This window comes from Cydia amplana, chromosome 6 (genome assembly GCF_948474715.1).
Source record: "Cydia amplana chromosome 6, ilCydAmpl1.1, whole genome shotgun sequence".
Lineage (NCBI taxonomy): Eukaryota > Metazoa > Arthropoda > Insecta > Lepidoptera > Tortricidae > Cydia > Cydia amplana.
Window position 1 is genome coordinate 1,912,338 of NC_086074.1, and position 15,052 is coordinate 1,927,389.

Consider the following 15,052-nt stretch of genomic DNA (forward strand, 5'->3'; position numbering starts at 1 on the left):
TAAAAACCAGTAGTGTATTGCGACACTATATATTTGGAGACTTGTATTTAATTTAAGTTGGTTTATTGGTGAAATACATTCATAACAAATGGTTATAGTAGGCACAGACTTCTGCTATCTGCCATAAATTGAAAAATTTGTCCGCAAGACAAATTTGACAGAAACATCGGTACGTATAGGTAAAGACGTTTCAGACAGTCGATAATTGTAATCCACGCAATAGTGGTAACCCTGCCACTGAATATTTGATATCAAATCGCGTATTGAAAGAAGGGTTATCGAGTAATAGTAGCCAGTTCTCCATAATTATAGGATCGTTACCGAACGTTCAAACAAGCATTTTGAACGTATAATCACAGGTAGGAGCTTTTCTGTGTTTACTATTGGATTGGTAAAAGTAAATGCTGCATAATGCTGGGGCTATATTCAAGTATCGATCATACCATAAACACAAATTGTAATTGTTTGGTTATATTCTAGGCTCTGACCTATCTTATTGTACAATGTACATCTGGCATTACCCAATGCCTATATACCCATATAGGTTTATTATATTTATTCAGGAGATTAATTGTAATCCCGAATCTGTAACTTCGGTAAAGAATGTGTATAGAAGGAGGCCCTTTAAAGTTGGTCAAAGGCGCCTGGACTTTCAAGATTGCATATACTCGAGAATTTAATTTGACCTTGAAGCCTTGAGGTCCAGGGTAAGCTAAAGATGCCCGGGTTCAATGCCGTCCTGGGCCACTAGAGAGCTTGGTCACTTTTTCTTTAGTATATGAAATCTATATTAATTTTCTCTATGGCCGTCTAATGCAGATAGCGATGGGAAAGTAATAGCAGTAAAACGATAACTAATCGTTAATTTATTATAATACCGACTTGTAACCCGAAATAGTACGTGTGGCAAATAGTAGGCTACAATAACTTCCAATAAACCTATGTACCTATGTTTAACAAATAAAAATATTAATTGATTGATTGATTGATAAAACAAACAATAAACCCTTGCAACCCGAAAAACAAAACGTAATGTCCCAATTCCGGAAACCTGTATAATCTACCCGTAGCCAGTATGTCAACGCGATTAAACTTTCGGCCATATTTCCTGTCACGATATTCTTATCACTTATCGACCATTCGCTAAACGAACCACTATAAATATGATCCCGGTTTACACAAACTTGCTATATCGCCTGAGGTCTGACTTACGTGGTTTTAGAGCGAATGTAACGTAGGAATAAATGTCTCTCTGCAGTGTTTTTAATTTTAAATATCTTTAATGCAGCAGTGTAAATTCATAATTGCAGGTGTATTTTTAACTTTTTGTGATATGAATTGAGAGCCGGCATTGATTATATTATCATTTATGAATTGTTCTCTATGGAACCGTGCTATCCTACCGACTGCGCCAGTGTGATATTATAGTATGTTATGCAACCCTTGTTTAAGAGAGGTCAAAAAAGGCGAGTGGCGTGAGTAACAATTTGAGGCGAAGCCGAAAATTGTTAATAAAGACGTCACGAGTATTTTTTGACTCAGTTAAACAACGTTGCATACGATACTTTTTCTACGACCAAGCACTTTGAAAATTGTAAATTTAATAAATATTCTTCATGTGAAAATATTTATTTTCAGGCCACTATTGGCCCATAGATAAATAGATAAATTGGACCTTAGAAACTAGCATACATATTATGAAACATGTCTTAAAAATTAAAACACACATTATGATTGCGATGCATTTCGCAACCCCGCTGTGTCAGATAAATGTGTAAATTAAACTAATCATTTATTAACAAACAAGATATATACAGTGTATTACTAAAAGAAATTAAAAACTAGCTTAAATCTAAAATAGGCCCTTGAGGCATTGTACCAAGGATGCTGGCGACATTTCCTCGCTGTATCGCAATGCTGATACGTTGTGCGAGGTAGCCGCCAACAAATGCAGAAAAAAAAAATTGAATTCTAACTACGGTCGCATATTTAATCAACAGCTATATCCAATCTCTGAAATATGTTGTAGTAAATTCAAAATTTACTACATATTTTGTTAGGGAAATTAGGTATTGTAAGCCCCTTTAAAGACAAATCAGACTCAGACAGTGAATAACAAAGGCCATAATCAAAATGTTTAGCGCTAATGGACCGCCCGCGGGCCTTTCAGCCTCAAATGCTGAAAATAAAATATCACTCGTATTACTGAAAAAGTCTTACAACAGTGGGGTTTCTCTGAATAGGAAATTTTTTTGAAATAAAAAATTAACTGAGAAGATTTTTCTCAAACTTTTATTCAAGTAAAATGAATTAACACTCTAAAAATCTGATAAAGATTGCATTTACTTACATTGTCATTTCCTTCTCATTTCCACAGTCGGGTAAAATAAGGGTCCTCTCAGCCTCACAAGCAAACAAAAGGCTGGTGACGGAAAATTCGTATCAAAGTCGGGTTTTTAATGAGAGACAAAGTGAATTGGAAAAGTAAGTACAGCTGAAGTTAATACCTCAACAAAAAAAATTGTCGATTCGTTATTATTTTCCTCTATTTCTCAATACGCTTCACTGGTTCGCCTGAGAATCGACTGGCTTGCACTCGGTAAGCAATGATCAGAAATCCCTGAATGATTAATTTGGGAGTAGGTCTTCCGGAGACAATATTAAACTGTCCGTCGCCTTCGACATGTACATGCATGGCAGGTCGGTTTGGTATATCCACTACAGTAATACATACATGTATGTATGTATCTCAATATAGTGTATAATATTGAGAGCAAATATTAGCAGTTTTATGTGCGCGAAGGAATACTACTTCGTGTTTTACACTATAGTATTCAGCGAAATTAGCTGATTCTGATAAATTAGCTGTACCTATAGGTTAATTTTTATTGCCCAGACTATATTTGTTTGCGAATAATGCTTAGTTTGTTGGCAGTTTTTTATAATACTTGTTTACTTTTGCTTTACCCTTCGATCACCGAACTCGTGCGATAAATAAATCGATCTGATTTATTTACACCAATCGGTCGTGCCTACAAATATCTGGCACGTGTGCGTTTGAATGTTTACCGAAGTAGCAAAAAATTTTGGCGCAAAGATAAATCAGGATAAGCCATCAGCGGCTCTATTTGGTATGCGCAAAGTTCAATGCGATTTGATATCGGTTACTTTTATGTTTGCTCAGTTTGTGCGTTATAACTTCTTGATTATTGAAAGCACACATTAATATCGTATAAAACTCAGGATGTCATTCTCATATTACTGATCTTTATTTATTACTAGCTTTTGCCCGCGACTACGTCTACGTGGAATTAGTACAAGCAGTTAGAGTAAGTACCTACCGGTCCCACCTCGAGGGCCTGGAATTATTTATGCCACTCGGCAACAACGCGTAAATGCCTTTCTGTAAGACTTACAACATAATGTAAATATATGTAGTTCAAAAAAAAGATAATAAGTATGGTTGACGAAATATAATTTGCACCGATCTTTCGAACAACTTGTAAGTATGTAGAATCAGTGCAAACTAGGTACATTTCATCAACTATATTATGTTCCATTTTTAGGGTTCCGTAGCCAAATGGCAAAAAACGGAACCCTTATAGATTCGTCATGTCTGTCTGTCTGTCCGTCTGTCTGTCCGTCCGTATGTCACAGCCACTTTTCTCCGAAACTATAAGAACTATACTGTTGAAACTTGGTAAGTAGATGTATTCTGTGAACCGCATTAAGATTTTCACACAAAAATAGAAAAAAAAGCAATAAATTTTTGGGGTTCCCCATACTTCGAACTGAAACTCAAAAAATTTTTTTTCCATCAAACCCATACGTGTGGGGTATCTATGGATAGGTCTTCAAAAATGATATTGAGGTTTCTAATATTATTTTTTTCTAAACTGAATAGTTTGCGCGAGAGACACTTCCAAAGTGGTAAAATGTGTGGTCCCCCCCCCCCCTGTAACATCTAAAATAAGAGAATGATAAAACTAAAAAAAATATATGATGTACATTACCATGTAAACTTCCACCTAAAATTGGTTTGAACGAGATCTAGTAAGTAGTTTTTTTTTTATACGTCATAAATCGCCTAAATACGGAACCCTTCATGGGCGAGTCCGACTCGCACTTGGCCGCTTTTTTTTTTTCAAAAACATAAAGCACACATGATAATAAAAGCACGTCCACCAGCGACTTAGATACTGAATAGAACCCATACTGGGTTTTGCTACCAGGCTCAACTCTTCTTTGGACTTCGAGATTATTGATGTCACTCGAAAACGAAACTCTAAATGATTTGAGAAAGAAATTTAATATTAGATTAAAACTTATTTAATGTTAATAAAAACTGCATACTCGTAGAACCCAGGTGGGTATCTTCAATGATGGAACGTTAATAACGTATTTCAGAGTAAAATCTTTAGTTTGACATATAACGTATGCAGCAGACGGTGCTAAAAGCGCGGGCCCGGTCCCGTCCCTCGGGCTCGGAATTATTGATGCCACTCGGCGACATCGCTTAAATGCGGCTTTTCGGGTTTAAGAATTTATAGGCGTTAAATTGTGTGTACAAGACAAATGGTGGCTGTTTAGTTAGCCTTTGTTGGGATCTTTGCCAATTTTTAGAGGGTACTAGACGCAAAGTGTGTACGAGTATGGGTATGAATTATCAAAAACTTTAACAGACGGGTTAGTCACATCCAAAAAAAAAAGAAAGATCGCTATCGCTTATGGACAATCTATACTAAATCAGGTGTCTCGTTTTGGTTTTGACTAATACTGTCCAAAATCACTCCTGCTCCTGACATAGATCAAAGGAAAGTAGCGGGTATTCGTATCACCAATATTTTTAGGGTTCCGTACCTCAAAAGGAAAAAAAGGAACCCTTATATGATCACTCGTGCGTCTGTCTGTCTGTTTGTCCGACTATTCCCCCCCCCCTTTATTTCCGAAACTACTGGGTCGAACATTTTGAAAAAAAAATACACAAAATAGTTCTATACCTATAGATGACAGGAAAATCTATTAGAAATATGCAGTCAAGCGTGAGTCAGACTTAATGTACGGAACCCTTGGAACGCGAGTCCGACTCGTACTTGGCCGGGTTTTTTACTTTTGTTAACAGAATAGATTAGTATAAAATTAAGCCCTTTGAGCTATGCGATTAATCATTCGTTACGAATTGGAATTCCGAAAACTAAAGGATGACGGAAAGAGAAACTAGGGTCTTTCTAGAAAAACAGAAACAGTAATTACTAGATCAACATCAATAAAGATATTGGTATTCCATTGCCCAGAAGTTCATGAACGGATTTGCAACTAATTTTATTTGAGTAATTTGATTGTTCATTTTAATTTTATTTAAGCTTTCCCTTATTTTTGTACATTGTGTTCTTTACTGAGTGCCACCTAGTCCATCCACTGGGCCTTACTGAAAATCAGCGTCGCGTAATGTGCCATGTGGCCCATACCATGATACCTAGCCGAGTGAAGAATTTTTCATTTTGTGTTCTTAGTTTTAAGTTAATGTTATTGTGCTAATAAATGCTTTCTTCTTTCTTCTTCAACGTGCAACTTTCTTTGCCAATGGTCGTAGGTATGTCGTGCTGATAGCCTGGTTATGTCAAAACTTTTAAGCCCGAAAAGGATTCCGGAGGTTGCCGAACGCCATCAATAATTCTGAGCCCTCGGGATCTCCCAGCCTGTATGCTTTTACTGCTTTTAGTGTCGCGCAGCCCGCATGGATAGAACGTTGCTGCGACTGAGTTTGACAGTGTGGCTGATATATTAGGAATATGATTCCAAAGTGGTTGTTGTTCACCTCACTTTGAAAGCGCGGAAGCGCGAAGGTTCAGTCATATCAAAAGAGAGAGAGACGGATTTTCGTGATAAAAACGATGCTATCGTCTTAATATTCTTCCGGGACCCAAGCTAGATCTCCATACATGGAGGTAATAGACAGAGCTACTTTCGTATTTATAATATTTTGTAGGGTTAGTAAAGATTTCAAATCTTCTGTTATCGACTAGCTTCCTCGATGTTGTGTAGTAATAAAACAAAGCTCTCAATAAAATACGGTCTCAACCCTCCAAAGTACGAATACTTTAGTTTCAAATAAAGATTCAAATGCATCGACTTTCGACTTTTATCAGAGCGCAGTTCAGTCACAACAAACAAAAGAGCGTAAGCGCCAGCATTTCTTACCGGCACATCCTGACATGTAATGTACCTTATTTCGATGGGTTAAGGTCTAATAATGATTTCTTAAATGTGTATTTGATTGTATAATCATAAGTCGTTTCAATACTGAATGAGTCTCCAACTTGAAGATAACAGAGTGTTCTAGAATGTTATTCAAAACGTTCGTCGAGCGCGGGCGAGTCAACGGGATAGCAATTTTATTTGAACCAATCAAAACTTGCTATCCCATCCCAATTTTTTTAATTGTGTTTTTTAAATTGCCGATTGGGTAATATTAAAAGCTGCGAGAGGGGTGTCTTTATCGAGAAGGGATGACTTTCAGTGATATATATATGTGTCAGTCACATGGACCGTTTTTCGAAGTCAAAAATGTACCGAGAGTTTCGTCATTATACTTACTTTATTACTCTTTGGCATTTGGCTATTATAGTCCGTTTGACGCTGTTGTGAATGCGACTCGCAAGCGATGTTAATACCGACAGTTATTCTTGATTCGCTGTTCGCGAAGTTATTTCCTTCGTTTGTTTTATTTCACTTTTATGTTATGTACCTTGCGGGACAGCTCTTCATAGGGTTGCCATGTGAAAATATGGAATATCGTCATAAAAGTTTGAAGATTATGTACTGTTTTTTTGTCTATTCATAGTTTAAACTCACTTTCTCCCACATGTTAGCTTGGTTTCGTTTTATTTTATTTTTATTTTTCAGGGCAACCAGGACAATTGTATTGTATTGTATATCGCTGAAAACCAGTGCCATGGCTAAGTATCTTAGACATCGGCATATGCTGAGTGGCATCCATTTTGGTGTTAAAATATATTAGAATAAGATGTATTATAGGTTAAGTTTTATGTTTTACACCAAATAAAGTATTTCTATTTTTATTTCTATAAGATATTTCTAACAATCCTGATAATGCCTGGGACTGTTAAACTAATAGTCGTATAAACGAATGCTACATAATACATTCGTATGGACCAATTAGGATATTACCTTGCATATTGCTAAAATACCGGCGCGAATTGGCCAGTAAAAAGCTCTTTCGCCGCCACCCCGTTCAAATTATTCACGACAGAGGCGAAGTGCGGATTGTTGTTCATTAATAAACCGTTTTATATTGCCTTTTAAATATCGGAGTGGTTTTTGAGGCTTTTACTTTGCTTTTTATGTGGGCAGTATCAATGGATCTTTTTGATAGGTTTAAATTTCCTAGTAAACCTACTTAACCTAATTGTATAAAAATAAATTTCAAATTTTCTCTTTTCAAGCTTAGAATAAATTTAAAAGTGGAAAAATTATTGTCTTGGGTGAGACTCTAACTCACGGCCTATGGATCGATACTCCAGCGCTCTGCCATCTGAGCCACCAAGACCTCATCCATAGCCAGCCAATCTTTCCACCATATCAAGGGGACCCGAGCAACATCTACCGTTTTCTCTTTTCGCCATGTTTACGCGTTTGAATTGTGGTTACATTACATATACAACAAATGACTCCTTTTTGCGCTCCGAGGAATTGTTCGGATTAACCCTGAGGCTTCTCTCCGCCATTTCTCTACGCGACACCATTTCCATCTTCACCACTTAGAAGGTTGGAGACGTCCAACTGTGTGTTTATCCAGAAACTTCCTGCCAGCTAAAATGTGGCATGAACTGTCTCCCGCGGTTTTTCCGGACCGATACGACCTTCAAACCTTTAAGAAAAGAGAGTAGGTACTCCCATCTTAAAGGTCGGCAACGCACTCGCAACCTTTCTGGTGTTGCAGGTGTCCATGGGCGACGGTAATGGCTTTGAAATACAGCTGACGTAAATCAAGTAATTATTTTAAAGTTTGCGGCGTCAAATCCTCCATTTATTGGTGCAATAAAGCCCAAAGAAATAAAGCAGCTATCCATTTTTATATTCCCAATTTTTCAGAAACCCATCCCATTTTTAATATTAACGGATCGTTCAAATCCGTTTACCGTCTTATAAAAATGCAGATCACCCACTAAAGCTCACACTCGAACTCGCATAAATCGCGATATTCCATTAAAACGACTCGTAAAAGCTGAGCTATCAAGATGGGTTTTTATTCCGACATCTCGGAGTCGAACGTTCAGAAGAACAAATGAACAATGACTGCGTTTTCACTGAAGTGAAGATGAGCCGAGATGAAAGGAGACGCAATAGCATTGGTTGTAATCCAGCGGATCGGAGAAGAACCAATGCTATTGGTTGATTCCCGCCCATCTCCTCTCATCTCCGGCTAACTGGTAAAGCAGCCTTACGCAGGTGTCACACTGATCGGGTCCGCACCGCACGCCGCTCCAGTGTGTGACCGAGGATCTATATGTCCCGCTCGTACACCGGAACGGCCTTCGGATCCACATCCAATGTGAAGATGCAGACGCTCTCTCACGACGCATACATGGACCGATTTATTTTTGATGTAGCTGTGACATACGCCACCAAAGGTTTTCTTCAGAAGGTGCAACAAAAACTGTAACGCGTATATTCTATAATCGCGTTAGCGTAATATTTTAATTTTATAAGCGTTTGTTCAACCAGAAACGACACTTAACACTGATAGATTATATACATAACAAATCCATGTAAAATTCATAACCTGTTATTACAATAACACATCCGTATTGTAATGAAATGCGCTAACAGAAGTCAGTATAAGCGCAATGTCTCAATACACAATTTCTCTCACTTTTAGCACAGATTAATTTAGAGTAGGTACTTAATTACAGTATATATTTGGTCCATTTGTATGTTCTATTTATAGTGGTTCCCCAGAGCGTTCGATTCGCTGGCATTAAGTATATACAAAGTACGAGTATGTGCTATCTACGGATCCTCGAATCAAACCAATGCCCCGGGGAAGACGCATGAATAATGTAGGTTTGGCGATCACCTGTCTAATTCACATAACATTTTCTATCAAATTTCTAACTTTCCTCTAGTATAAGTAGACCTTTGATCTCACGACAATTGTATGTATTCGGTGGTCACATTTACTCTGGACCTGTAGGTTTGAACATTGTGAATCTCGGACCTGAGGTGCGACACATTAAAATCGCATTTCGGCTGCTTTACCGTGTCTCGAGGCGGAATATATGGCCCGTAAGATGAATGTTTCTTGATAATTCGGTGCATTTTAAGTAATCGTTAGGCCGTGTTTTGCGATACGGCATGACGTGATCGTATATTTTCGGTGGGACATTTATTTAGCGAATAAACGTCACGGCAGTCGGCAAATCGTTAGGCGGCGGGTATATTTGCTATTTGTAATCATTCGTAAATATATTTCAGTTACGTGCGTCTTTGATACTAAACGTATGTTTTATTGTTTATATTAATCATCATCACCATCATTTTTTAGGGTCTAGCTAAATTGGTTGTTCTATACTTGCGCTATGGAAGGTCCAATTTAGCTAGAACCCTAAATGGCTCAACAATCACGGAGCGTGACAATACCTCATCTAATTCATTTATTAAGTATTGTGTGCACTTAACTTATTGTATCTAATCATGTACAAACAAAGGGCGCGCAACAATGATTATCGTCGAGTCATCGCAATCTAGCACAGTCACCCTCATCACTTGTCAATATCGAGTTAGCTGCCAATCTAGGGTTGCCAACTAACAGAGATGATACGCTTTTTCGTTTCGCATTCCATCTGGAGGCCTGGCCAAGTACTTGTACTGTGTAAACCGTCTCACTGTAATGTATCAACTAAAATATCTTATTAAGGTACTTTTGTATGTCATTGTATTTATTTACTTAAGATAATTTTGTAAGATATATATACTATTCTAGTTTATATAAAGGCCAATAAATTAAGCAAGCAATCCCGTTTGTGAAATGGAATGCTCTACTAGTCACAACCCTAAGCCCGTGCTTACGGGAGCCCTAGGTTAGCGTCAGATTATGATAAATTGGTTAGAGCTGACGCGGCTTAATCTGACAATCTGACACGGATAGTCCATTTGAGGTATCTAATATCTAACGTCACACAAATTGGCATACGGCCCGTCCTGCAGATACTTTATCAACGGTGTCAATAATGTTAAGTACTGTTTTCTTTAGATCGGGATTACCTATCAAGAATATGTATGTTACATAAAAAAAACATAGAGCCTCCTTCGAAATGCTGTAATAAGTATAATTGGCGAAAACAGTCCGAATCCCGCAGAACCCAGCTTTAAAACCGAACATTATTTCTTTGGTCATTTCTAATACCTAGTAAGTATATTGTAGTAAGTGTAATTTCTTATCCACTTTAGCAACTAGTTTGTGGCCACAATACGCCGCGAGATTAACTCGACACAATGCGGACTTTCTTTTGTCGGCGACACGACAGTTCGCACGACATTCGGAGGTATGAGAAAAGTTGTACCTAGTAGGTAGTTTAGGACCTACCTAGGTAGGTAGGTCCTAAACTACCTACTAGGTACAACTTTTCTAGGTAGGTACCTAGTTTAGGAATGGTTCAAGGAAGAAAGGAGATACGTAGATTCGATCCTTTGCGGCTGCAGGTGGCTACCTGCAGTCATATCTTGTAAAACGGATAAAACGGATCGTGCAAAAATATCTGACGCAATCTTATTTGTAGAGCTATAAGAGCGTGATATAGGTAATCTGTGCGGAAAGAGAAGAGCCGTGGAATGTATGGGGCCCAATACATTCCACGACTCTTCTCTTTCCGAACAGACTACCTACAGGTATTTATCGCTCTCTTTATTGGGCTAGGCTAGATAATTTGTTTCAATTGACATTCATTGCCATCCAGCCAAACAAGTCATCCGCGCCAGGCCACAAAAATTTCGTCATATAAAGCTGTAGTACCACGATCCCGACTGTCGGGTCGTCCGGCCTAGGAACGAAATCATAAAATACCCGATAGTCGGGTTTTCGGCACTGAACGTGTTAAGCACACATTGGTGTTCTTGGTTACTTAACTAAATATAATTAATAATTAAAAAACTAAACTTAACTAAATAAACACTTATATTGCTACAGATTCAAGAAATGTGGTGTTCATCATAATAAGCCAACAGGAGCCTTACCTGGCGAGCGTAGCCTCTCGCCTAAAACAGGAGATCGAAAGCCAAGTCTTTCGAATCGAAAGGGTAAGTGTGTCAACATAGATCTACTTTAGTGAATTAAGGGTGATCTATATTTATTTTTCTTTAGTGTGCAGCCTGAGTGGCGAGCATCCAGCGGCGCGTTCAGTGGCACTCGCTCGCTCGAGTATCCACTTAATTATCCCACTTAAGTTTCTATACTGTGGAGTTTAAGCTATGCCTTCAAGTTTTATTGGCTTTGTGCACGACTGTTAGTTTTACTTCTCCACCTGGCATATGTCACATATTTACTAATACTATTCTCAGTCCCCACCCAGCCGGGCTAGCACATGATTGGCGCGACAGTATCTCGCGGCGAGATAGACTACCCGTCTTTTCCTAACTACATATGTTCATAAAAGAGAAACGGATACCGGAAAATTAATTTCTGACTTTTGAAAGCTTAATATTGATTGCCATCTTTGCTTTATGACAAATGTAATTCCACAGCGGAACCCCACAGTCCACCTAACCCACGAGGACTTCCCCGTCCCCGGGGCCTGGAGCATCATCCCACTGCTCAAGCCCCTGGTCACCAAGTACCGAGGAGGCGATGTCAGATGGGTCATGTTTCTAGAGGAGCATACCGCCGTGCGATGCGAGAAACTTTTGGAAGCTTTGGCGGTTGCTGATAGACAAAAGGTAAGTCAAAAAGTATCTTAGCCAGTCGATTTTCGGTGAAGGGAAACATCTTGAGAAAACCGGACTAATCCCAATAAGGCCCAGTTTACCATCTGGGTTGAAAGGTCATATAGCAGTCGCTTTCGTAAAAACTAGTGCCTACGCCAATTTTTGTGATTAGTTGCCAAGCGGACCCCAATGCCCTGTTTATCAAAAGCTTGTAACTTGTAATACAAGTGGAAGTCCCTTTCTTACAAAGGCTGTCAAAAAGTGACTTCCACTTGTATAACAAGTTACAACTATTACAAGCTTTTGATAAACAGGGCACAGGCTCCAATTTGCCGTGTTAAAAGGCCGAGATAACGCAAGGAGGATGAATTATTTCCATCATCATCAATACATATTATAAAACAAAGTTCCTGCCGCGTCTGTCTGTCTGTATGTTCGCGATAAACTCAAAAACTACTGTACGGATTTTCATGCGGTTTTCGCCTATTAATAGAGTGATTCTTGAGGAAGGTTTTGGTGTATAATTTGTAAAGGTTTTGTGTAAATTCGTTGAACTACCCGTGCGAAGCCGGGGCGGGTCGCTAGTTTATTAATACACTATACCCTCACACAGGACACCAAGTGGATCGGCTATCCCCTTAGTGACGATGAACCCACCATTATCCACCACTTCGCCATGTACGAGGAGTTGGAAGAGGAGGGGGGATTCGTGTATCCTAACTTCGCCAGTGGGTTCGCTATGAGAATGGAATTGATTGAGACGTGAGTACAACAAATATTCTCCTAAGGGCCACTTGCACCATTTACTAACCCGGGGTTAACCGATTAAACCCTGGAGTTACCATGGCTACCAGTACAATTTGACACTGGGTTAACGGTTTAACCGCTTAACCTCGGGTTAGTGGGATGGTGCAAGTGGCCCTAAATGTCAGATTGCAAAAAGATTTCAACAGCGCTATTGGTAAATATCACCTTCATATAGGACATGTTGGTGTCTAAGATTAAGCCTTTTATCAACCTCGCCAATTTTACTGCAATACCTGCAAGTTCAAGAGTTTTGTTTTTAGTCATCTTTCGTACAAGACAGTGCGGAATACTGCAAAATTACTACATTTTTAGGGGCTGTGCACAAATCACGCGAGGTTTGTTAGGGGAGGAGGGGGTCAAAAAGTAGCCGAAAACACCTCGCGTGATTTGTGCACAACCTTTGTGCTCGCGTGATTTCTGCTGGTATACATAAGCAAATTTCGTCACTTATGTTCAATTTCTTGAATTCCGCCTTGGACATCGGACATTATTAACACTAAATTTTATCCCCAGCCTCCTAAACCAAATAGAAAGCGGCCAGCACAAGCTAGAAGCCGATTTTTCCATCGACCCCGGCTTCGAGCTGGCCCAACTAGTATACGGGGATAAACACAATCCTGGCCCCTTGTTAACAGCCGATCTCAGCTTCTGCATAGTGTCCGGAGACAACTGCGCCACCTACCCAAGGCAGTTTGAGACGTGCGTAAGTATACATGTCATATGCATTGACGTATATCTCAGGACCGGCCTTACGGGCAATAAGAATGGGGCATGAATGGGGCCAGTACAGCGGTGTGACACCGCTACAACGCGATTGGTTGATGAGTTCGCATCACGCGCGCGATTGGTCGCAACTAGTTTCGCCAGACTGCAAGATTGGCTCAAATTCGTGAGTGACACCGCTGAACTAGTACCATTTTAGTGCCTGTAAGGCCCTTCCTGAGGGTATATATATATATATGTCGGAGCGAGACACCAGAAAGACGTATTGCAGCATTACAGTTCATAGTTAGACGCCTGCAAAAGTCGATTAGCAATGTTTGGCTACTTATTATTTGCTTGTAACGAAATAATAAAGTTGCGTAGTGAATAACGCCACCATCTATTGGCGTATTGATGAACTAACATGACAGGTAGAAGGCTTTGGAACGTCAAGAGGAGTATCTTGAGTGAACGTAGGCTCGAGCAGGCATTTTTGTCGTTATGTTGGTAGACTGGTCAGGCAGGTTGACCAACTTGAATTGGAGGCGGGAGCGGTTGGCTCCGCCGCTGGAACTGGCTTCTTTCTTCTTGATCGGACCGCGCTAGAGATCGGACGTTAGCCAAGCTCGTGCCTAATTCGCTACGTTCCTGAAGGCTTACACCTGAAGGATTATTCTGAAAGCTTATAGATTCTCACGTTCTTTAACCGTTTAGCTAAGTGTTTTATTCCAAGTGTTATTTTGATTTCTTATGTGCCATTATAAGCTTACTTTTGTAAAATAAAGAAACTATGTGTTGTTTTGAAAAGATGTGTCCCGCCGAGTTTGTTGCCGGGTTAAATCTTCTCGGGTCAGAGGTGTAGGGTTGGAACCGGTTTAGTTTGACTTAAATAAAGATTTGAACGATTTCATGTGATCTTTTTATTTTTATTGAATTCCGATTCCATCGTAAGATCGTTTAGTTATTTTTATTATTTAGTACTGAAATAATAGTAGGCACTAGTATGGTTAATGAGTCCGAATGTTTATTTCATGCGTAGGTAGCATACCTACTATTTTGGCTGTGAAGTAATACATCTAGGTACTACCCCCACGCGCCCACCGCCATCGGGACCATCCGTCGCCGACATCAGCAAGTGGGATCGATGCGGAGTTTCATGTATTGCTTACACAGCCACGTGGGAGCGCAGGTGTATTTCCGGTTTGTATTTCTGGTGACCTACATTCCATAATCTGAACACGTGGTAAGGTAAGCTCACGTGTCTAACCTTGATTGAATGGTGAGTGTAATTCATTGTTATTTGGTGAGAATTATTGTGAAATTGTGAATTATGATTGAGGCAGTCGAGCATAGCGGTCGTTACGTGACGTCATGTCTGGGATCGTTATGTTTCTTTGTAATTAATTTTTGTAATCCATTTAAATCGAAGCGATCTTGAGTTATTTTGATTGGAAATCCATACTGTTAATTAAAACCAAGTATTAGCTATCACGACGTGATATTATTCATCGCTCACTTGTGAATCTACCCTCAATAATTGATTTTTCATGAAAATACAATTAATTTTTAAAATCCATTTAAATCTAAGTGATCTTAAGTT

At 39.2% G+C, this 15,052-nt stretch overlaps 1 protein-coding gene across 2 annotated transcripts in view; it reads left to right on the forward strand.

The window, feature by feature from the left end:
• Nucleotides 1–15,052, forward strand: part of LOC134648613 (beta-1,3-glucosyltransferase) — a 39,234-nt gene that overhangs the window by 15,839 nt on the left and 8,343 nt on the right. For both annotated transcript variants that reach the window (XM_063503099.1, XM_063503098.1), the window contains exons 3-6: nucleotides 11,210–11,319; nucleotides 11,764–11,955; nucleotides 12,557–12,705; nucleotides 13,264–13,453. In XM_063503099.1, the coding sequence (XP_063359169.1) occupies nucleotides 11,210–11,319; nucleotides 11,764–11,955; nucleotides 12,557–12,705; nucleotides 13,264–13,453 (641 nt within the window). The remainder of the gene's footprint in view (nucleotides 1–11,209; nucleotides 11,320–11,763; nucleotides 11,956–12,556; nucleotides 12,706–13,263; nucleotides 13,454–15,052) is intronic.